Source organism: Pelophylax lessonae, assembly GCF_965119305.1.
Source record: "Pelophylax lessonae genome assembly, chromosome: 1".
In the NCBI taxonomy this organism is placed as follows: Eukaryota; Metazoa; Chordata; class Amphibia; order Anura; family Ranidae; genus Pelophylax; species Pelophylax lessonae.
Genome location: NC_138768.1, coordinates 376885497 through 376910638, shown reverse-complemented (window position 1 = coordinate 376910638; position 25142 = coordinate 376885497). Strand labels below are relative to the sequence as shown.

Sequence of the window (25142 nt, the reverse complement as noted above, 5' to 3'; positions counted from 1 at the left end):
ACAATTGCGCGGTCGTGCGACGCTGTATCTAAACGAATTTTGCGTCCTTTTTTTCCCACAAACAGAGCTTTCTTTTGGTGGTATTTGATCACCTGTGCGATTTTTTGATCACGCGCTATAAACAAAAAAAGAGCGTAAATTTTGCAAAAATAGCAATATTTTTCACATTTTTTTATATGAAATTCCCCCCAAAACAAATGTAAAAATCTAAATTTTTTAACGTTTTCGGCCAATTTGTTTTATGCTACCTATGTTTGGTAAAAAAAATCGCAAAAAGCGTATTTTGATTGGTTTGCGCAAAAGTTATCGCAGGGAAAGATTTTTGTCATTTTTGTTGTTTTTTTTTTTTAAACGCGTAATGGCGGCGATCTGCGATTTTTTTTTTTTTTTTTTTTTTTTTTTTTTTTTTTTTTTGCGGTACTGCGACATTGCGGCGGACAGATCGGACCCTTGACTGACATTTTGACACTTTTGGGGTTACCAGTGACATTTCTACAGTAATCAGTGCTATACATATGCACTGTTACTGTAAAAATACACTGGCAGTGAAGGGGTTAACTTTTTTTTAAAGGGAGGGGCTATGTGTGTCCCTAGGGGCGTGCTTTCTACTGTGATTGGCTGTGGCTTCAGATGTATGAAGAGTGATCAACAGTTCTACATAGTAGAACCGTATGATCATCCTTCATACACAGGGGAGAATGACAGGCAGCTTGTTTACACAAGCCGCCTGACTTTCTCCCTCTCCCCCGCCGATCGCAGAGTGACCGGCGGACATCAGGTCCGCCGGTCACACGCGCAGGGGGGGTCCGTGACGGAGCGGGAGCGCGCCTCCGGGGGCGCGCGCTCGCTCCCTAGACCCTCACAAGCTAGTGACATAGCCTTACGTCACTTTGCCTGTGAGGGGGTTACTGCCGACGTAGATCGGCGTTAGGCAGTCGGCAAGTGGTTAAAGGGGGTATAGAAAAGAATCACCCCCCCTTTTTAAAATCACATTTTCTTGCTTTGCGGGCTGAAATGAAGACACATTATCCAGCTGTATTTACTCAGTACAACTTTTAATGTCCAAGTGAAAGATATAGCACCAACATTTCAGGAAAAAATAAAAACAATTCAGAAACAGAATCACTGAGTTGGAAGAAGGATCACCCCACTCCTAAAAAGGACTTGTAAACTCAATCAGGTGTAGCTAATCGCCTTCTCAATGGCACACATAGCCATTTGACTTTCAACTGTGATTAGCTGTGGTCTTTTTGATTAGCTCAACAGGAAAAGAGCTTTTCTGGAGAATTTCAGTCCCTGGAAGTGCAACTGAAGCAAACAATCAACATTGGGTGGCAAGGCTCTGTCAGATGGTCTTGGGGATAAAGTTGTGGACAGGCACAAGTAAGGAGATGGATACAAAAAAATGTCAAAGGCTTTATCAATGCCTAGAAGCACCATGAAGTCAATTATTAAAAAGTGGAAGGTATTTGGTACAACACAGACCCTCCCTGGATCAGGATGTTGCTCCAAAATAAATTAAAAGGCAAGGAGAAAACTGGTCAGAGAGGCTACCAAGAGGCCTACGGCAACTCTGAAACAGTTGCAGGAATTTGTCAGGGAGTGGTCATTGTGTTCATGTGATAACAATATTACAAATTCTCTACAAATGTGGCTTGTATGGGAGGGTTGGAAGAAAAAGAGCACTCCTCCAGAAAGGCCACATGCAGTCACGACTGAGCTTTGCCAAAACGCATTTTAAAGATTTTGAGGCCACATGGAAAAAGGTGTTATGGTTAGATGAGACTAAAATTGAATGATTTGGCCTCAACACCAAACAATGTGTCTGGCAGAAATCCAGCACAGCTCACCAGCCAAATAGCACCTTTCCTGCAGTAAAGCATGAAGGTGGTAATATCCTGTTATGTGGTGTTTTTCTGCTGCAGGGACTGAAGCACTTGCCAGAATAGAAGGTAAAATAGATGGGGCAAAAAAACAATAAATTCTTGAGGAAAATCTGCTGCCCTCTGTCAGAAAGTTGTTAATGGGAAGGTGGTTTACTTTTCAACATGAGACCGACCCAAAGCACACAGCAAAAATGACCACACAGTTGTATGAAGGAAAAAAAGCTGAATGTCCTTGCATGGCCTAGTCAGAGCCCTTTGAAAATCTGTGGAATGACTTGAAGACTGCAGTCCACAAACGGTCACCATCAAATTGAACTGAACTTGAGTAGTTCTGCAAAGAAGAGTGGGCAAATATTGCAAAGTCTAGATGTTCAAAGTTAGTAGGGACATATCCCAACAGACTAAAGGCTGTAATTAAAGCAAAGGGTGTTCCAACAAAATACTGACACAATGGGGGGGGGGGGGTGATCCCTTTTCCAGCTCATTAATTCTGTTTTTGATTTTTTTTTCTGTCATATTGGGGTTATATTGCAGTAAATACAGCTGAATAAAACAAGAACTGTCTTCATTTCAGGCTGCAAAGCAACAAAATGTGATTTTTTTTAAAGAGGGTCATTCTATACCCAGTGTAGTCCTAACAGTGACCTAGTCACCTCTGGCCATTTACCGATTTTTTTTTTTTTTTTTTCTGCAACTGCATTTTTGAGTACCTGTGGTTTTGCCTGGTGTTTACCATTAACCTCGTTGGCGGTCTGATTATGTCAGGATTTCTGTGCTAAAAGTGGTACATTGTTTTGCATGGAAATCTGTTGTTTTAAATTTTAAAACTCCCCTTCCCCTATGATCTCCTGCTGTCCTCCAGCCATCCTCCCGCTGTCCTCCAGCCATCCTCCCGCTGTCCTCCAGCCATCCTCCCGCTGTCCTCCCAACCGATGCCGGCACCTGTCTTCCGGTTCCCTTTCCTGCGAGCGGCAATTTAAAAAATGTAAATACACTAAATGACATGATGCCAAGTTGTGATCCTAACGGATTACACTGTATCATGCCATTTCACCACAGGTTTGAACCTGGTGACTTTTCCAGCGCCCTGCCTGTGCTTTTCCAGTGCTTTGTGCCTGGAAAATAGAGAACGACCTTGGCATCCAAAAAGCGTTTTTTGCGCAAAAGCGCTTTGAGACTAACTGGAACTGAAGCTATGTGCCAGAAAGACATCATAATCGTCACTTTCCGTACCTATCGATCAGTTCTTTAAGTAACTCCGTTTCACTGTCGCTGTTTTCCAGTTCGTCTAAAAGCGCTTTTGCGCAAAAAAAAAAAAAAAACGCTTTTTGGACACCATGTTCATTCTCTATTTTCCAGGCACAAAGCACTGGAAACGTCACCAGGTGCCATCCTGTGGTGAAATGGCATGATACAGTGTAATCCGTCGGGATCACAGCTTTGTATCATGTCATTTGTGTATTTACATTTTTGAATTTGCCGCCGGTTCCACCAACCCCCCCCCCCCCCCCCCCCGCGTCGCAACACTCACAGGGAAGGGAACCGGAAGGCAAGTGGCGGCATCTGCCGAGAACAGAGCGGGGAGAGAGTGTGGGGACAGCGAGAGGACGGCGGGGGATTGCAGGGAAGGTGAGTGTGTTTCTGGGGTAATCCCGAGTGTGGCTCGGGGTTACCGATTTTGGTACTGAATACCGCCAGAGAGGTTAAAGAAGTTGTAACACAAAAAAAAAAATTGATCCTGTTCCTTTAAAGCATGAAGCAGTGCTTGTGCTGTGTAATTTGTCCCTTTCTATCATCTAAAATACCTGGCTTATCCTGTATGGGGCTGCCCTCCCCTCTGTAAACTGACCACATTTATCACGGCTGCTGATCCATGATTCACTGTGACTACAAGAATTCTGAGGTGAAAAGGTTCAGAGATTTTACTGCATCCGTTTCACTATTCAAAAATCTAAGGAGGGCAACTGCCCTATCCTTGGATCTAAAGGCTTTAAACGTCTTCATTTTAATCCAAACGTTTTGCCTGGGATCCACAAGGTTTGTCATTGCCTTTATGGACATGCGTTCAGGAATGCGAACATGCATGACCCAATTTTTCCAGCTGAAGGTTACTGAATGTTACCTAGGTTTTGCTGTGGACCCCTAAAACTAGCAATTTTCTGCCATGCAATTTAATCTGGCTTTCACAGACAAAGTATTCACCAAGGTATTGGTACTTGTTTTATCCTTACTGTGCTCCCATTGTGGAATATCTGGACAATCTCCTAATAAGGGAACAGTTAGCACAACTTCCGACCAGCAATGTGATGCGGACAGTTCAGACCTCCAAACAATTTCCGTTAGATCCAGAAAGTAACATTACTTGGAGCATTTGAATTTCATCCTAAGCACAGTACAAGCCAGAAAATAAACAGCCAAAAAATTCTGACTCTCCACTCCCAGACCTAGACTTTTTACACAAGATGTGGACCTCCTGGCCTTCAGGTTCCATATTGCCAAGATCTCCTATCCCCAAAGTCTGGTTTACCATTCCTGGTCGCTGGCTTTAATGGCAAGGCTAATGAAGCCTTGAGACATGGGCCTCTCTAAATTGGTAATCCCCATGCTATTAAATGCTAGAAAGTCTACCTACTGCAGGGTTTACCATCTCACATACTTCCTGTGGGAAGAATCCTGACTTTACTTCAGGCCTAGATCAACCTTGGGCCCTGAGTACTATTAGGAGGGGAATCTCAGCGCTTGCAATCTTATTCCAAGGACCGCTAGTGTCCCATTCATTGGTGAAAGGTAGCAGTGAAGCTTGTACATGGTATCTCACTTAGCTCCTTGTGTGCAGCTCCCTGTGACTTGGTGTGATTTCAGCCTGGTTTTTAGGGCACTTCAAGGACCATCTCTTGGACGGTCTCTATCATTGATGTTCCCCTTTCCATCATTACTCCAAGGTTGCGTTCCTTGTTGCCCCAGTCTTTACATGCCAAGGCTGCCGGATTAGATGCATTGTGATGTGTTAACATAGCTGGCAGCTTAGAGACTTTGTTCTTCCTGAGATGGGTTTGGCCTTTCACTTTAACCATTTCTTCCATTACTTTGGCTCTCGTTCATCCAAAGGAAACTTCCCTTCACTGCCTGAATGTGGTTCATTCTGTGCAAGTTTACCTTTCAACCACTGCTTCCACTAGAAAAACGAAGTCCCTTTTGTAATTTGTGATGGTCCCCAAAAAGGGGAACCAGCTTCACTATTTCTTGGTGGCTCAGACAGAATAGAATTGAAGCTTTTGGTCTTCTAGTGATTGTAAAGTCTTGTTTGTTATTAAAAAAAAAAAAAAAAATGTTTTACTTCCTCTGTGCAGTTGGTTTTGCATAGGGCAGCCCAGGTCCTGCTCTTCTTGGGTCCCTTGTTCCTGCTCCTAGCCCCTCTCTCCTATCGATTGCCCCCACAGCAAGCAGCTTTCTATGGGGACACCTGAGCTGCAGCTCTGTGTGTCCATTCAGACATGGAGCTGCTGTTCGGCCCCACCCCCTCTCTCTTCTGATTGGCACACTGACTTTGACAGCCGCGGGAACTAATGGCGTCCTGGCTGTATCTCAGCCAATCAGGAGGGAGGGTCTCAGGACGGCAAAGGGACTCGTGGACATCGCTGGACAGAGAGGGGGCACAGGTAAGTATTAGGGCTGCTACACACAGAAAACATTTTATCTTAATGCATGGAATGCATTAAGATAAAAAACCTTCCTGAATCTACAACTCCTTTAGGAACAAGGTTCCACTTATTCCTATCAAAACACACTCTACCAGGTTGGTGAATGCTTCTTGGATTTTTTTGGCATTAAGAAACTGTTTCCCAGATTTGAAAGCCATTCTCTAAGTTCTAGAGGGTAGATATTCAGGGCTTATTTGATGCCTGCTCCTGGCATAAGGTCCTTTGGGTAGCATGTTGAACTGCAGGGTCCCCAATTTTATGGTTTTGTTATGTGGGACTGTTAGTGTTTTGTTACTAATACCCACCCCTTAGTTGGGCAGATTTTAGGCATCGGAATGATTGCTGTGAATAGTCCTGTGATTTCTCCTCCAGTAATTTTATGTCCCTTAATTTGCCTTATGAATGGAAATCACTAATGTTGGACATATTATGATTTGATGTTGTTAGAACAGCTTAAAGCTAACCAGGTTAAATATCCAGGTATGTAATGTTAGTCATATAGCTTTCATCTTCTTTTGTTTTAAATTCAGCCATGACCTTTCAGCAACAAGCAGGGAATTTCAGAGTCTTTACATTTACCTGGGCAGTGTTGTAGCTACAGGAACCAGTGACCATCTTAGACACTGCATGGGTTGTTTGAAATATTGCCTACTTTAAGAATACTGCTTTGGAGTGCAGAAGAGAAAATATTAAAATGTTTAAAGCGGGTCTGCCTCATGCAAGTTAGGCTTGAGGACAAAACCCTCTGTAAAACCACAGCTCAACTGCCTATTTTTATCACCGCCTGTCTTTTCATGTGAAAGATCCCCAAGACTTGTTGGAAAAGTCTTCCGGAAGACTTGCATATTTAGTTGGCTCTAATGATTGTTTTTATGTGCCGTTTTCACTGCAGATAAACTATGCATGTACATTTTTCATATTTTCAGCCATATTTTTCTAGGTTTTTGACAAGTTTGCTTTTTAAAATCTGATATTATCTGATCAAATATTAGCAGGTGAGGATTTCTGTAATGGAGGCCTGGGATTAGGTAGCAATTAGTTTCAGACCAGAATATTTATTTGAATTTTCAACAAGATAAAAGGATATAAAACATGCTAAGCTCTAAACAAACAATGTTTTATGAAAATGTGTTTATTTTGGCACAGGAAGATCTGGCATTATTATAACTTGCCAGATGGTACAGTAAACAACTAATTGTCCATAATAAAACCTTAACTATCCTAATTAGTAGGAGTAGTACCAGAGTAACAATATGCTTTAGTTACATTTCATAGAGTATTATGGTACAATTACTGACAGTTACTGCTTATATATTTTTGTTTAGTTGTATAACTGTAATTGCTGACCTAAAACATGTGTACACATTATGACAGCCATGCAACATTTCTCAACCCTTCTTCTGCAGTTTTGTTCGTCTTTATTTTTAAGTCATATTTACATTCAGTGCCCATTTGCATTTTTGCAGTGCATCAACATGCATTGCATTGAGGCAACACATTCAATAGGAGTGGGATGCCAAGGTGCTTAAAATGGCAGCTTCTTTTGTTTTCATACACGGCAAAACATTGTGTGTTGCTGTGGGCTGTAGTGCAGGTTTGTTGTCTCAAAATGAATGTCCTCACTGCACGTTATGTGCATTACCTATTTTCCAGCTTTCTTGTCAACTTACATAAAGAAAACCCACACAGTTACTCCATTATAGCAACACTAGATAATACATATGGAAAGACACTGCACTATCTATGAAATAGAAGCTGCCAGCACTACAATTGACATGCAAAATTGTCCATGAATCCTATACAAAAGTGCAGCACTCAGTAAATATAAAATAAAGAATTGTGCATACAACAGTGAAAATTAGTGGCATAAACAATGCATTCATATCACAGAAAGGGAGTCCATGGTTCACATAACAAAGTGAAAAATACTGGAAAAATGAAGTGTTCAAGTATCCTAAATTGTCAGTGAGAGAGAACCCGGCACCAACATAAAAGGCATATGCACTCACCAGAAAATATGGACCTAAGTACGTTACAGTATATGGGTCAAAAAGGCCAAGTAATCCTCATAGAAGAGTGGTTCAATCATAAGGCATGGTCAATCAAAGTGCAACCATATACTCCTGGGTTACGATGGCTTGGTCTGCCGTCAGCACACCGATATATAGAAATAAGCCAAAGTACACACACATAGTGTAAAACTGCTTCAAAGGACATTTTATCAATGGTAAAAACACTTAGACATCCGCATGTAACCAGCATGTAGTAAATAAAGTGATTACAGACTGGAAAAACTGCTCTGACGCGTTTCGTCATAGATGACTTATGAATTATAAATAAATAGTCATAAATTATAAGTCATCAAGTTTTCCTGACACCAAGAGAAAAAAAGGTGATAGGGGAGGTAGCTCCAGGACACAGCCTGTGATCGACAGCCTCAGCTCTGTTCCTGTGCACTGTGTAAAGGGGAGAGGGTCTCTTCCCTCCAGTCAGCTCTAAAAGCTCTCCTCACTGAGCTCTTCAGTGCGTAATTTCAGATCTATGTCCCCAGTTTTCTGAGAAAAAACACAGGGGAGGGATCTCCCCAGAATTTAAAAAGCTTAACTAAATTAAAAGCTTTTTTAAATTATGGACTTTGCAGGGAGCTGAAGTTACACTCTGCAGAGCTCAATGAGGAGAGCTGGAGAGACACCACCACCACCCCTCCCCCTCTCTTTTCACACAGGAACAGAGCTGAAGCTGTCAATCAGCTGGAGGTCCCTCCCCTGTCACCTTTTTTCCTCTTGGTGTCAGGAAAACTTGTCAGAAATGACTAATGCGGATAGCAGAGGAATAAAGAAGCAGACAGAAATTACACTTTGTGATCTGAGTTGAGACAAGTACACCCTATAGAAGGATTTTCTTTGCTCATATTTAATGTCTGAGGTTTACAACCACTTTAGTAAACAATATAATCATATTACTGAGTGGACAATGCGTGTAAACATTCAGAGCAAAGCATGAAAGCGCAAGTTTTCAGGACCTTACAGGTTCTATGCTAAGTTGCATACAAGTCCCAAATGTTTTCAGTTTCTGTTACCCCTAATATTTTTATTGTTAGTCCCACAGTCCCTATTACAAATACTTACGACAGGGCCTTGACTCATGGCTATTCCAGCAGTTGTCTGTAACTAAATGGTGACAACAAATGGTTTGTGTTCATATATATGTATAAAGTTGTTTCAATTGTAACCAATATATATGTAAATTTTATACACATATTAAACAATTTATTAGATTCCTGCCAATATTTCTTGTGTTGTAGCTGAAAAGATCAGAGGAAGTTCAAAGAACATTTGAGGCTGTGGCCCCTAATCATATGTGCTGTAAAGCTGAAGCTATATGTCAAGAGAGCACTCAGCATTGTTAATCAAATGCAGATGCTTTGTGACATTTTGCTTGTATACTCTTTGATGAATCTATCAACAGACTTCAGACAAAATCTATTTATATGCTTCAGGCAGTTGACGTGATGATTTTTTTTCTGCAAATCTATTTTTTTTTCTTTTTATGCTACCAGCAATGATATGGTCACACTGGACACAAGGCTAATAGAGAGGTGTAATGAAGTGTGACCTAGTAATGTAAAATAAATTGTACAGGACACAGGCTTGATATTCATAGACCCTGGGTTATAGGTTGGCACTTTCAGGTGATTGGATACTGGCAAAGCTTTGAAGGACACACACCCTTTGTATCCCCCTATAACCCTACCCCACTTGGTGAGTCCTCTGTTTTTTTGCTAGTGTCATTAGGTGATGGACCTCATCTCCCTTATGGAGAAATCACTATTAGCTTAACTAGTTTATTTTATTTTTGGATTCTTCAATCAACTCCTCAATCAAACTCCTCACTGTCTTCTAATACCACAATAGAAGCAAGTGCATCTGAAGCAGTCCAACCTTGTTAAAATTTCGGGAGCCATACCTGAACTCAACAATGATGGGACAGCATGTAATGTTGTTTAAGGCACTGGAACGGAACGTACTTGGGTGCTCTCACCTCGACACTTGGTACAACGCTTGTAGTCAGCCACGGGGTGCAATACAGATCCAAGGTTGTGGTCAATCCCTTTTAGAGCTCAGACCCCGAAAACTCCTTCTGGGCATGCCTGTTATGACAGGTGAAGCCACACTGGGTGCGACTTTATCCATTCAGATTTTCTGCTTCCGGCTACCACAATGTCATCTCGAACCCCACGTTTGTTCCCAGAAAATTTTACAGTGTTAAATGGTTTATAAAAAGTCCACCCAGAAAGTTCAATGAAACATTTTTATATAATATATTATATATATATATTATATAATAATATTTTTATATAATATATATGGACAATCAGATCCGACCGAGTCGAGCACGAAGGAGTCCTTGAATATGGTGGCGTTCTCCAGCGCTTGGGCAGGGAAAATCCTTCCTCCCCTTGTATTGGACAGTGGTCACTGAGGATGCCAGCCTGTCCGGCTGGGGAGGTGTCCTCGGCAAGCATTCTGCTCAGGGGATCTGGATGCTGGAAGAGTTCAGACACCCGATCATTGTCTTGGAACTCCGAGCGATCACACTGTGTCTGGATCATTGGACGGGGGTTTATCTGAGTTGGTGATTCCTACAGTGTTGAAAGCTAGGAAATCCACCTCTAGGAAGATCTACCATCAAAAGTGTAAGACGTACATTGTGTGGTGTGAGTCTCTTGGGGTTTTTTCCCTCGCTCCTTCTTGGTGGCTCAGATCTTGACCTTCCTTCAACGGAGGGGGTGAACAGAAATTGGCCTTAAGTATCATCAAGCACCAGGTGTTGGGGAGTCCGGAGTCCTTCAGGAAGTCAGACTCTTTGTGCTGACGGATGGACCTCGAAAAGGTTTGCCCGCTTCCTCTGCGACCATTTCCAAATGGATCAGACAGATGGTGGTTCAGGCCTATTCCATCAGGGGTAAGGTTTCTCCTTACCCTGTCGAGGCGCACTCTACCAGGGCGCTTAGTGCGTCCTGGGCTTTCTGTCTTCAGGCGTCAGTGACGCAGGTTTGCAAGGCGGCCACCTGGTCGTCAGTGCACACTTTTACAAAGTTTAATAAAGTGGATGTGTTGGCATCTGCGGATGCTTCTTTTGGCCACAAGGTTTTTCAGGCTGCTGTTTAAGAGGACCTGATCCTCTTTGAGGGTTTGTTGTTTTGTTCAGACGGGCTCCAGTTGTTTGGTTGAGCTCCTGTTGCCTGGTTAGCTAATGTTTAGCCTTGGGAATATTTTTTTTGTTCCCACTAACACTGCTTTTGGATGTCCCTATAGCTATGAATACCAGGAGCTGTGTCCGTCAATGAACGAAAGAGAAAATGGGATTTTTCACTTACCTTTTTTTTAAATCGATTAAAATCATTATTTTCCCTCAAAGTTCTACAAACAACACCCCATAATGACAACGTGAAAGCAGTTATGTTTGAAATCTTTGCAAATTTATTTAACATAAAAAATGAAAAAAAAAATCACATGTACATCAGTATTTACAGCATTTGCCCAATACTTTGTTGAAGCACCTCTGGCACCAATTACACTCTTTTTGAGTATGCTGCAAGCTTGACACGCCTATTTTTGGGCAGTTTTTCCCATTCTTCTTTACAGGGCCTCTTAAGCTCCATTAGGTTGGATTGGGACCATCGGTGCATAGCCATTTTCAGATCTCTCCAGAGATATTCAGACAAATTCAAGTCTGGGCTCTGGCTGGGCCACTCAAGGACATTCACAGAGTTGTCCTGTAGCCACTACTTAGTTATCTTGGCTGTGTGCTTAGGGTCATCGTTCTGTTGGAAGATAAACCTTCACCCCAGTCTGAGGTCCTGAGCGCTCTGGAGCAGGTTTTCATCACTGATGTCTCTGTACATTGCTGCATTCATCTTTCCCTTGATCCTGCCTGGTCTCCCAGTTCCTACAGCTGAAGAATTTCCCCACAGCCTAATGCTGCCACCACCATGCTTCACTGTAGGGATGGTATTGGCCAGGTGATAAGCGGTGCATGGTTTCCTCCAGACATGTTTGCCATTCAGGCCAAAGAGTTCAATATTTGTTTCATTAGACCAGATTTCTGATGGTCTCAGATTTTGTTTCTCATGGTCGGAGAGTCCTTCAGATTAGGCTTCCGTCTAGCCACTCTACCATACAGGCCTGATTGGTAGAGTGCTGCAGAGATGGTCGTTCTTATGGAAGGTTCTCCTCTCTCCACAGAGAAATGCAGGAGCTCTGTCAGAGTGACCATCAGGTTCTTTGGTCACCTCCCTGACTAAGGCTCTTTTCTTTTGAACATTCCGTTTAGGCAGCCCATCCTAGGAAAAGTCCTAGTGGGCTCAAACTTCTTCCATTTACGGATGATGGAGGCCACTGTTCTCATTGGGACTCAATGCTGCAGACATTTTTCTGTACCCTTCTCTAGATCTGTGCCTTGATAAAATCCTGGCTCGGAGGTCTGCAGACAGTTCCTTGGACTAAATGGCTTGGTTAATGCTCTGAAAGGCACTGTTAACTGTGGGACCTTATCTAGACATGTGTGTGCCTTTTTATAAATCATGTCCAATCAACTGAATTTACCACAGGTGGACTCCAAGTTGTAGAAACATCTCAAGCATGATCAGTGGAAACAGGATGCACCTGAGTTCAATTTTGAGTGTCGTGGCAAAGGCTGTGAATACTTATGTACATGGGATTTTTTTCATTATTTATTGTGCATAAATTTGCTAAGATTTCCAACAAACTTCTTTCACGTTGTCATTATGGGGTATTGTTTGTAGAATTTTGAGGGAAATAATGAACTTAATCCCTTTTGGAATAAGGCTGTAACATCCCAAAATGTGGAAAAAGTGAAGCGCTGTGAATACCTTCCAGATGCACTGTACATGCTTTCAGTTGGAGAGATGTAGGACGTGTCAGTGGGTACGACTGCTGCTAAACTTGTGTTTCACTGAGAACTGTCCATCTGCCATGGTGAAAGGTGAAATTTGAAGTCCATTCACTCACAGGACTCTGTGAATGAATGATGCAGCTGTACGGGCATAGCCCTGCACAGTCACACTGGTTTCAAAGGGATAACAGCTGCAGGGAGAACTACTCCATACTCCGAGGGGGCTGGAGGTGTTTAGCAACACTTTACATACCCTAAAATGGGTGTAACATGTAATGTATTGATAAATGTGTAGTTAGCCTTTAAGATGACAAAGCAATTATTTTTTCTTTTCCCCCGTTTGTGTGTGTGTGTGTGGGGGGGGGGGGGGGGGGCGAGGCTCTGTTTTGTCAATATTGTTGAACAAAAGTTATTTTATCTTTTAATCTATTGACAAAAAGATAGAATATGTTAAAAAACAAAGTATTTTGTTCAGTATTAGTTTTTTTTTTTTTAAATATTGTGGCCCGTTTAAAATAACAATAAAAATGTATTTTTTTGCTACAGAATATGGCAAAGTTATTTGCAAATCTATTTTTTTTTCACTTTGTGCATTTTCTTGTTATGCAACACTGAAAATAATAATCAACAAAATGAACTAAAAATACAAAAAATTCACGGTAAAACAATAAATGAGCAGAAGAAAAGAGAAGGGGAGAAAAGAAGTAATTGGAGATAACGAAGTATTAAGAATTAATAAATAGAAAAAAAAACTTTTAAGGTGAGGGTGGAAAAGCTGTTGTAAATGGACAACAACTACACACTAACCAGCGCTGATGGTGAGGACCAGAACAGGCATAAGACCGCCACTGCGCCGAACACTTCTGAGTGGTACGGAGCGTCAAACCTCCTCAATGACATTTCGAGGCCTCTTTCTCTTTCTCAAATTTCTCTGGACTTGAGAAAGGCGTTGTTTAGCATGTAGTTTTTGTCCGTTTACAGTGGCTTTTCGGTCTCACTTTTCTGGCAGGTCTGCTATCTGTATCTTCCCCTCTTGATTGGCCACAAGTCTGGCCACGGCATAGCCTTGATTAAAGTGGGCATCATTGAACATTATTTTTGGAGCATTTGTTTTACTTTGGGAAATGCTTTTTGGCAACTACTGCGGTAACTTAGTTTCTGGGACCAGGCGCACTTTCCTCAACTTGGAGAGAACTGGATTTACAGGTTATCATCCCTGGTACCTCCTCCTTACAATTGTTTTTGTTGTTGATGTGGAATTATCCATATTACCGCCCTATGACATAGTTGGTTGATCTAGAACATTACATCTATGCTTTACCATCTGCATCACAATTGGGACTTTGTATGGATTAATACCATCAGACTGTGTTCTCTTGCTTTTTTCTTTTTCTTTTATTATTCTATATAAACGCCTTTTTTGCCAGCTGCACCACTACTGTGTGAACATATTCTTCACAGAGCGTTGGTTCGTTTTGGCGCCTAGATATATACATTTTTTACCGTCATTTGACACCTATTACTATAGGTTCAAAATCATCAATGAAAAGTAGTTTTCTCAATATCAAAGAAGACTTCAAGGTTTAAAAGCTACAAAAAGCACAATGGCAGAACGGCGCAAACCAACTATATGTTTCTCTTATTATGTGATTGGCAAAATATTCCTGCAGAGCAGCAGTCTTGGCTTTCTGGTTTGAGGCAGTTTGTGTCCATCAAGCAGATTTGTAAGGCTACAGGCTACATAATATGCCAAACCATGTAATCTGCACATCATAGCAAATAGGACTTGTCCTTGTGAACAAAAACTATTTTCTCTGTCGCTCATTGACAGACGTAGTCTTCTTGATTCACAAGAACTGGGTTATGTTGTCTCCGCAGGAGTAGGACTAGGCAGAAAGAAAAAACGTTCTGGCTCCACCCTAGGGGCAGTCCCAGAGGGTATATCCTCCCTCTCTCTGCTACAAGGCATCAGTTTTTTTCTGTCTAGTCAGGAGTAAGGACCTAAGTTCCTTGCTGGGATCTCTGGTCCTGGCAAGATTTTTTTTTTTTTTTAGAAAAAATATTTTTTAGGTATTTTTTTCTCCAGTGTTTTTTCCTGTGAGATCTTCAAGCAAATACGCCGGACTGGGCGACACTAGTGGTCACCCCAGCCGGCCTACGAGCGCGCGCAGACCATTCAAGTAAGTATGCGGGGCCGGGCGACGGGCTGGATGTTGAGATCCAGTGATCACCCCGGTTTCTGCCTACGAGCGCGTGCAGACCAGAGCTCCGCGCTGGGTCGGCCGCGACGGAGTCCCATTGGATGCCTTCCCTCCTCTCGGGTTACTGCCAAGACTTCTTCGCAGGATAGAGGAGGAAGGAATTCCAGTAATCCTGGTAGCTCCGGACTGGCCTCGCCGAGCGTGGTACGCCGACTTGGTCAGACTGGTGGCGGACGTCCCGTGGAGACTTCCTCTCAGGGAGGACCTACTGTCTCAGGGACCGATCTTCCATCCTGCTTTATGATCGCTGGCTTTAACGGCCTGGCTATTGAGACCCAGGTGCTGAAGGACAAGGGATTGTCAGCTTCAGTTATTCCTACTTTAGTTAAAGCAAGGAAAGCGACTTCCAGAAAGATTTATCATCGCACATGGAAGTCCTACATTGCATGGTGTGAACCTCTGGGGTTCCGTCCACGGTCTTATTCGGTTAGTCGAATATTAGCTTTTCTGCAACAAGGGGTTGAGCAGAAACTGGCCTTGAGTACTATCAAGGGTCAGGTCTCAGCATTAGCTATCTTCTTTCAGAAGCCTTTGGCTACTCATTCCTTGGTGCGGAATTTCATCCAGGGGGTGCGACATCTGGCTCCGCCAGTGCGCGCGCCGTTACCACCCTGGGATCTTAATTTAGTATTGTCGGTTCTTCAGAAACCTCCCTTTGAAGATATTAGGGAGATTCCTCTACCTACGTTGTCCCAGAAGGTGGCCTTCTTGGTGGCTATCACTTCTGCACGCAGGGTGTCAGAACTGGCCGCATTATCTTGTCGTTCCCCATATCTGGTGGTTCATAGAGATAAGGTGGTTCTTCGTCCGAATCCATCCTTCCTACCAAAAGTGGTTTCAGAATTTCATCTGAATGAAGAAATTGTATTACCTTCCCTGTGTCCTAAGCCCAGTCATCCTCGGGAGTTTGCTTTACACTCCTTGGATGTGGTCCGGGCGATCAGGGTATACTTGAAAACGACAGACTCGTTTCGCAAGACGGATTCACTTTTTGTGATCCCGGATGGACCCAAAAAGGGGTTGCCTGCATCTGCCGCGACTATTTCCAAATGGATCAGACAGACAGTGGTACAGGCTTATTCTATTAAGGGTCGGGAGCCCCCGTTCCCTGTTAAGGCGCACTCCACTCGGGCACTTAGTGCGTCATGGGCCTTTCGCCATCAGGCGTCAGTGGTCCAGGTGTGCAAGGTGGCTACCTGGTCGTCGGTGCATACCTTTACAAAACATTATAAAGTTGATGTAATGGCATCGTCTGATGCCTCGTTTGGCCGCAAGGTTTTGCAGGCCGCCATTTGAGGAGACCAGTGGTCTACCTCGAGGGTTTTTTCCGTTGGAATTTTTATTTGAGTCTCATTCTTTGTTTATAATGAGCCTTTAAAACTTCTAGTTTGGCACCGGTTGGGCCTTCTAGATTGGATTTTGATTTTTGTCAATCCCACCCCTCATTTGTGGCACTGCTTCTGGATGTCCCAGTTCTTGTGAATCAAGAAGACTACGTCTGTCAATGAGCGACAGAGAAAATCGGATTTTTGTAAGATCTTACCGTAAAATCCTTTTCTCTTAGCTCATTGACAGACGTAGTACCCGCCCCTCTATCATTGAGTTGGGTTGGGTTAAATTCTCTGTTGCTGCTTTGTGACAGAACTGATGCCTTGTAGCAGAGAGAGGGAGGATATACCCTCTGGGACTGCCCCTAGGGTGGAGCCAGAACGTTTTTTCTTTCTGCCTAGTCCTACTCCTGCGGAGACAACATAACCCAGTTCTTGTGAATCAAGAAGACTACGTCTGTCAATGAGCTAAGAGAAAAGGATTTTACGGTAAGATCTTACAAAAATCCGATTTTTAACAGTAAACAATTATAGACCTCTAGACCTTGATGTGGATTGTCTAGAAAGGGATCTAAGATTACTGTTACTGACCATTTCAACTAATATTTATTTTGTGGGGTCTTTTAGATTTATCTGTGCTTCATTTATTGGATAGAAACAGCATATCTTTGTGCTGGAAATCATATTACCTGTAAAGTTAATATACAATTCTTGAAAGCAGTCCTTTACCAAACTGTCAGTCCGATTGGAACGGGAGGACTCGACTGGGGGGCAGGGGACCCTGTTGAGTTGGCCTATAGTGGAGATACTTCATCATTCAGACATTGATCATTGGGGACCCGCAAACTGAGACGCGCTGAACATTATATAGCTACCTGCTCTCTGTTTAAACCTGCCATCTCCGCAGGCAGAGGGAGGTTTTCCAACATTAATTTCCTTTGCAGCAATGAGCTTTAGTACATAATTGATTCTTGACGTTTTGCATTCAGTTCCTAAACTATATAGGTTCATTTATGGACTTGAGTCATGTAGAATAAAAAAGGTTTTATTATTAACAGAGCAAGGTATAAGAACTGAGTTAGAAAACAAATCATAAGTAGTCAGGTTTATTATCTCAAGACTCTGAAAAAATAACTCCAGAATAAATTGTTACTGTTCTCAGTATGCTATTTATTTTTTATTTTTTGCTGCTTTGTGAAGCATCTGTTAGTCTCTCCACAGGCAAGACACTGATTGAGAAAAATTCAGGCGCGCATCACCAGATTCATATTTAATCATAGCATTGGAGAAATACATTGAGATCATTTATTTGCTTTGCCAGCAGCAGCTAAACAGACAGAACTTTTGTGTAGAGAAGTTATAAAATCTTGTTGTTTGGTATACATATAACATGGAAAGTGTGAGGGAAGTATATTGTGAATGAAGTGTTTGCTTAAAATGTGTTTTAATTATACAGGAACTGGTCAGTGCTTTGCCCAACATCATCAATGACAAGTATGGAAGAAAAGTGCTGCTCTATTTGCTGTGCAGACGAAATGCTTCACATTTTCTACCGGAGATAATTGAAGTACTCAAACAAGGAGATTGTAACACACACAGGTAAGGTTGACATGTGTAACATATTTTTAAGAGTTTGCATAATAAATATTAATGGGTCCTTCAAGTGTCTTTGGGATTTTTGTTTCCTACTATGTATAGCAAAAGCATTCACATAATGCAACATCTGACCCATAGACCACCTTTAAAATCAAAAGGCAACACAATGTGCATTGGAAGTGCGCACCTTTGTGAAGGGCACTGCCCTGCTCTTTTACACATGTGCACATGCCCTTTTTTCTGTTAACCTATTTTATTCCTATAAACCAAACTAGAGATCGACCGATTATCGGCAACGCTGCTTTATCGAGGGCCGATATGCACTTTCCCCGATTATATCGGAATCGCCCACCAAGGTGACCGATATTTCGGGAAAAGGCTTGTACCGGAGTGATGCCTGCAGCTAGAGGCATCACCCTGGTACTGGCCTCCATAGCCAACGGTCGGCTGTCTTGTTATGACAACCGATGCGGCTGAGAAGCCGCTCGGCTGTCATTATAAGGAGCGGGAGGGGACGTCCCCGCCGCCTTCCGTGGCTCGCCCGGGTCTCCTGTCCCACCGGGAGACCCGGGCAACCAGCCTGCACGCCCGCCGAAGACCTGATCAAAGCCGCATTCGGCTCTTATCGGGTCTCCATGTAAAAACCCTGAAGTGATGTCACTCATGAAATCACTTCTGGGTACTGTCTGGCACCAAATTCAAAATAATGACAGCATTCAAAACAGCCAAACTTGGCGTTTTGAATGCTTTTAAGTGCAGAAGAGGGGTTTGGGGTCTTTTAGACACCCAGATCCCTCCACAAGAGTACCTGTCAAATAAAAAAAATAAAAAACAAACTTTTTTTTTTTTTGCACGAAAATATCGCCCGATACCGATATGCATTGACCAAAATATCGGTATCGGCAACAAAAAACCGATATCGGTCTATCGCTAAACCAAACACACCAATGTATCTGACAAATATTTCAGCACATGCATATATATTCACATCTATGTGTTGTGGTATGTAGAATGATCAAATTAATTGTTCACTTCATTTAAGGATATGTTCACCTTTTTAAAGAACTAAAAATAATAAATGCACTTTTCTCTATCGTCCATCGACAGATGCAGCCTCATCTCCATGAGCTGAGTGGGTTATGCTGCCACCTGCAGGAGTAGTCTAGGCAGACTAAAAAATCTTTTAACATGTACACGCCCACGGGGCTGTCCCTCCAGGCATAACCCCCACTGCCACAGCCCAGCACATGAGTTTGTTTCTGCCTAGAGAAGGAGTAGGACCTAGGTTTCCTGCTGGGACTCTGGTCTCAGTGTTTTTTATTCTTTTCAGAATATTTTCTTTTATTTCTCTTTACACACTTGCTAGCTAGTGTTCAGGGTAGAATTTTTCTGGTGATCTACAAGCAACGATGCCGGCTGGGGCTTTGCACTGAATAATCTAGATCCTTATGGTCCCCCAGTCTGGCCTACGAGCATGAGCAGGTTATAGTCCCGACCTAGGCCTAGCCACGACGGTGCCCCTTTTCCGGATGGGGACGAGCCTGCAAGCGGAAGCCTCGCTGGGACGCAACGATCTGGATTGTCCTGAGTCGCAGCGTACCCCTTTGGCTGGCAGCACCCCCACTTTGGGTGGGAGGCAGTCTGCTTGGAGCAGATCCAACCCAGTCCATGGTATGGTGAGTAAATGTGCCCCCCTTGCCCCTGCTGGCCTTGGGGGGGATGTGGGCCCTCTCATGAGGATAATAGGATTTGTGCCTCCCAAAAGATCCCCCTGGCCTGCCCGGTCTGTGTGTCCTACCCTCCCCCTTCCCTGTCCCTGCGGTGGCTTAGTGTCTGGAGCGCCTGGCGCCCTGGGGGGGGGGGGGGGGATGGTACCTTGGACTTGCTGGTTTCTGTTGTGGTTCCTTAGGCCTTCATGTGTCGGTCCCTAGCCGCATGGTTCACCATGGGCGCCGCCATCTTAAGTGTGGGCAATGTGAATTTTTCCCCATAGACTTGTATGGGGCAGCCATTTTCCCTGTAGCTTCCTATTGATATGTATCTTTGTGTAGCTGTTGTGCTATGCTGAGCAGTGTGACCTTCCTCAGGCACATCATTTCCTGTCCATTTGTTTCCTGCTACTAGCCGAGGTAATTTCCATTTCTCTCTTCATGCTGCTGGAAGAATCAGGAGGACGGTTTGTGGTACAGTACTTGGGGTCCCTGCAGGCATATTCCTGCACTTTCTGCTGTCAGTTTAATTTAAAGGGGTTCCGCTGCGACCGGTGGTGGATACCGCAATCGGCGCTCTTAAAGCGACAGTACTCCGTTTTTTTTTGCAAATTGCAATATGGAGTCCCTAACTGTGCAATCGCCCTCAGACCCACTCTGTGCGACTCCCGAACAGTCCAGATCCCAGTCGCTGGCCACAATTTCAGCAGCCCTGGAAAGCCTGGCGACTAAAGTTGATTTAGTCATTAAATAGGTTGATAGCTGAAAGCGGCCGCTGCCTTCGGGAACGCGCACTAGTGGAAGCCCTGATTATTTCAGTATGGGATACTTTAAAATTGGCTAATGAGCCCAGGCCGGCAGGGACGCGGGTTGCTTTTGGCTCTCATAAGTCTCCAAAAGCTGATAGGGGTTTCCCTTGTCCTGACGCTTTTCACGATATTGTGAATGACCAATGGCAGCACATTAAGCACGTGTTAGTGGTGCCAAAACGCTTTAAATGCCAGTACCCTTTTCCTGAAAAGGTCTCCAATCGTTGGACGGTGCCACCTAAGGTGAACCGTCCTTTTTCTAGAATAAACAAATCTACCCTTGTGCCTGTGGAGGATTCCCTCTTTTTTACGGATCCAGTGGACAGGCGGGTGGAATCCCTTTCCTGCCATTTTCACTTGCTGGCGGGTTCCATTTTGAAAAAGGTTTTTGTGTCTGTGTTGGTCTGACAGACGGTGACGGAATGGATTAAGATTGTTTTGTGGGAGTCTTTGGACCCCAAGACTGTTCCTCTGGAACTGTTGGAACTAGATGATCCATGCTCTGGTGTTCCTGCGTAATGCATCTATGGATGCGGCTACCCTGGTGGCCAGTGTTTCGGCCGTGGGCATTGTTTTAAGACGCATGGTTTGGTTGAAGAGCTGATCGACTGATCAAGCTTCTAAGAAAGCCCTGGCTGATCTCCTCTTTCTGGGAGAACGGTTGTTTGGCGACTCATTGGAGTTAATAAAGGGCCTGACTGGAGGGAAATCTTCCTCAATCCTCCAAGGGTAAGACTCCCCTTACTAAGCGGGGTCCCTCCTTTTTCTGCTAAACATTTTTTTCGTGCCTCGGGGCGCAAGAAAAAGGTAAGCTGTTCAGAACTTCAGGAGGAACTAAGAAGCCTTGGGGCAAGCCCATGGCCGGTCAGTCCGGTGCTGCAGACAAGTCCTCTTCAGCATGAAGGGGCGCCCTCACCCGTCTCAGGGGTGGGGGGACGTCTGCGCTTCTTTCAGGAACCCTGGAGTTCTTTCATTCAGGGCGATTGGGTTCGCAAACTAATTTGCTCTGGGTACAAGATCAAATTCTGGTCCCGGCCAGGGGACAGGTTCTTTCAGTTAAATCTGCACCTGTCCCTGGAGCGTTTGAAGGATCTGTGGGAAGCTGTGCGAGATCTCTTGTCTCAAGGGGTGATTGTGCTGGTTCCTCCACAGGAACGCTCTCAAGGTTTCTTTTCAAACCTGTTCATGGTGCCCAGAAAAGAGGGCAAATTGCATCCAATCCTGGACCTCAAGGCTCTGAACCACTTTGTGGTTCACAAAGTTCACATATGGGTGCAGGAGTTTCGAATGGAGTCCATTCGGTCGATGGTGGAATCTTTGAATCGGGGGGATTTTATGGCATCCATCGATCTCAAAGATCCGTATCTCCACGTCCCCATATTCGAAGGATACCAGTGATTCCTCCACTTTGCGGTGGCAGAGGAGCACTTTCAGTTTGTGGCATTACCCTTTGGTCTCACCTCCACTCCCAGATTTTTCACCAAGGTCTTAGCCCCTGTGCTGGCCTTGTTACGTGGACATGGTATCTCCATTGTGGGATATCTGGACAATCTTCTGTTGCGAGCAGTCTCCCTTTTGGATCTGCTGGACAACGTTTCCATCAGAATTCAGACCCTTCAGGTATTCGGGTGGATGATCAATTACCACAAATCTGCCCTGACACCGTCTGTACGGGTCACTTATCTGGGGCTGATCCTCGACTCTGCTCTGGCGATTGTCTTCCTTCCCTTGGACAAGCTTCAGAAGTTGCAAAGGGCGGTCCGTTTTCTGCTGGAGACCGATTAGTCCTCATTGCGGGCTTGCATGAGGGCCCTGGGTCTGATAGTCTCGACCTTCGAATCAGTCCCGTTTGCTTTCTGCAACTGTCTCACACGATACAGTTGCAGAAAGAGATTCTGGCAAAATAGAACAGAGATCCTCGGTCCTTGGACCTGAAGATTCGGCTGAGCCATCTCTCTGCTCTCTCTTGGTGGCTTCAGTCTCCTGTCCTGTGCCAAGGCAAGCCCTTCCTGCCGGTGTTTTGGACAGTAGTTGCCACGGACGCCGGCCTGTTATAGGCCGGGGTGGAGTGCTGGGGAAGCTTGGTGCCCAGAGAAATTGGACGATCAATATTCTGAAGCTGAGAGCGATCAAGCTGACTGCTTCACTGGACGAGTCGGCTACACAGCTCTCCAGTTCTGGTTCAGTCGGACAATGCCACGGCTGTGGCTTACATCAATCACCAAGGGGGCACCAGGTGTGTCGTGGAGGCCAAGGAGGTGGCCGAGATTCTGGTGTGGGCGGAACACAATGTTGCGGCTCTCTCCGCAGTCCACGTCCCGGGTGTGGAGAATTGGCAGGCGGATTACCTGAGTCGTCAGGTGTTGGATCAAGGGGAACGATCCCTTCATCCGGAGGTGTTTCATCTCCTGTGTGTCCGGTGGGGGACTCCGGAGGTGGATCTGTTTGCGTCCCGCCTCAGCAGGAAAGTTCAGAGGTTTGTGGCCAGGTCTTGGGATCCTCTGGCCGACGCCACAGATGCTCTGGTGGCTCCTTGGAGTCAGTATCTCCTGATCTATGCCTTCCCTCCGCTCGTTTTCCAGCCGAGGTTTCTTCGTCGGGTGACAATGGAATGCATTCCGGTGGCACCAGACTGGCCTCTGCGGTCCTGGTACACAGAACTGGTAAAAATGGTCGTGGATCCTCTGTGGGAAGATCTACTATCTCAAGCACCGATCTTCATCCTGCTTTACAGTTGCTGGCTTTAATGGCTTGGCTGTTGAAAGCAAGGTGTTGAGGGGTAGAGGTCTCTCTGATTCAGTGATTCCTACCCTTTTGAAGGCCAGGATGTTGACATCTAGGAAGATCTATCATCGTACCTGGAAATTGTACATTGCATGGTGTGAATCGCTGCAGCTGCACCCTCGCTTGTTCTCTATAGCTAGGGTTTTGGCCTTTTTACAAAAAGGGGTTGAGCAGCGCTTGGCGTTGGGCACTATCAAGGGCCAGGTGTCAGCCTTGGCTATTTACTTCCAACGTCCGTTGGCTACTCAGTTTGATTCACACTTTCATTCAGGGGGTGCGTCATCTGGCTCCTCCACGGAGATCCCTGTTACCGCTGTGGGATCTTAATCTGATTTTGTCCGTTCTTCAAAAGCCTCCTTTTGAGAATATTAGGGAGATTGCTCTGCCTTCTTTGTCGCAGAAGGTTACCTTCCTAGTGGCTATCACTTCTGCCCGCAGAGTCTCTGAGTTGGTGGCACTGTCCTGTCGTTCTCCTTGTTTGGTTGTCCACAGGGATAAAGTGGTCCTCCGACCTAATCCGGCCTTTCTTCCTGAGGTGGTGTCGGAATGAAGAAGTTGTGATTCCTTCCTTATGTCCTAAGCCTAAACATCACAAAGAAGTTGCCTTGCACTCTCTGAATGTGGTTCGGGCGATAAGGGTTTATCTGACAGTTACCGAGTCCTTCCGGACGGTCCTCGTAAAGGTTTGGCTGCGTCCGCTGTGACCATTTTGAGATGGATCAGGCAGACAGTTGCTCAGGCTTATTCAATCAAGGGTCAGGTTCCTTTTCTCTTACGTCCTCTGACAGTATCCGCCCACTCATACAGTCTTCACTTATGGGTATTGACCTCTTATCCACAGGAGTAAGCTAGGCAGAAGATTTTGTTAAAAACACAAAACTTTGCATAGACACACCTACAGGGGGCTGTCCCTCTGGTCCAATACCCCCCGCTAGCCTCATTCCCAATTCAGTTTGTCTTTTACCTAGTTAGAAGGATATCTTTAAGTCACTGGGTCAGAGCGGACCTTCTGTCTAGGCCTCCAGTCTCGGGATCTGACGGAAGGGAAATCCTTCGGGCCGTTGTTATGGAAGGTGCTCACCACGGATGCCAGCCAGTCGGGCTGGGATGGAGTTCTGGGCAATTTGTCTGCCCAGGGCACTTGGTTGGAGGCGGAATCCTCCCTACCGATACATGCCTTGGAACGGAGAACGATCAGACTCTGTTTGCTCCGTTGGTGGGATTGTCTTCAGGGCCACCCTGTGCGGGTGCAGGCGGACAACACCACTGCGGGGGCGTACATCAATCACCAAAAGGGGCACCAGGAGTGCCTGGGCAGCCACGAAAGTGGCCATGATTTTGCCTTGGGCCGAGACGTGGGTCTCGGCGCTTTCGGCAGTTCACATTCCGGGTATGGAACACTGGCAGGCCGACTATCGGAGTCGCCAGACCCCAGACCAGGGGGCATGGTCCCTACACCCGGAGGTGGTTCAGATGCTGTGTGAGCGATGGCGCGCCTCCTCTAAACAACAAGGTGGGAAGGCTCGTGGCAAGAACACGCGATCCTCTGCCGGCCGCCTCGGACGCGCTGGTGGTGCCATGGAATCAGTATCGCCTGATTTATGCCTTCCCCCCGATCCAGTTGTTGTCATGGTTCCTTCGCAGGTTGGTCTCGGAACAGAGGTTGGTGGTCCTGGGGGCCCTCCCTGGCAGCCCCCTTACGGGACGGTCTGTTGTCTCAGGGGCTGTTCTCCCATCCTGCTTTACAGTCGCTGGCCTTGACGGCGTGGCTGTTAAATGCCAGATCTGGAGAGATTGGGGTCTCTCGTCGGCGGTCACTCCTACCTTGCTTAGAGCTAGGAAGGCCTCGTCCGGTAAGATTTATTATCGTACCTGGAAGGCTTGTTTCGCCTGGTGCGAATCGCAGGGTTTCCATCCTCACTACTTTTCGGGGGCGAGGGTGTTGGCCTTCCTGCAATCCGGTGTGGACCTTCGTCTTGTGCTGACCACTGTTGAGGGTCAGTTATCTGCGCTGGCCATTCTTTTCCAGCGCCCCCTTGGCGTCAAATTCCTTGATCCGCACCTTTATTCAAGGGGTGCGTCATCTGGCCCCCCTCGGGGGGCGCCCTTAACCCCTTGGGACTTGAATTTGGTTCTGTCCGTTTTGCAAC

General features: G+C 45.1%; 1 protein-coding gene across 1 annotated transcript in view; it reads left to right on the top strand.

Moving 5' to 3' along the window:
- PUM3 (pumilio RNA binding family member 3) overlaps positions 1-25142 on the top strand; it is a 130812-nt gene that overhangs the window by 86312 nt on the left and 19358 nt on the right. The window contains exon 13 of the mRNA XM_082244197.1: positions 17551-17693. Within this exon, the coding sequence (XP_082100323.1) occupies positions 17551-17693 (143 nt within the window). The remainder of the gene's footprint in view (positions 1-17550; positions 17694-25142) is intronic.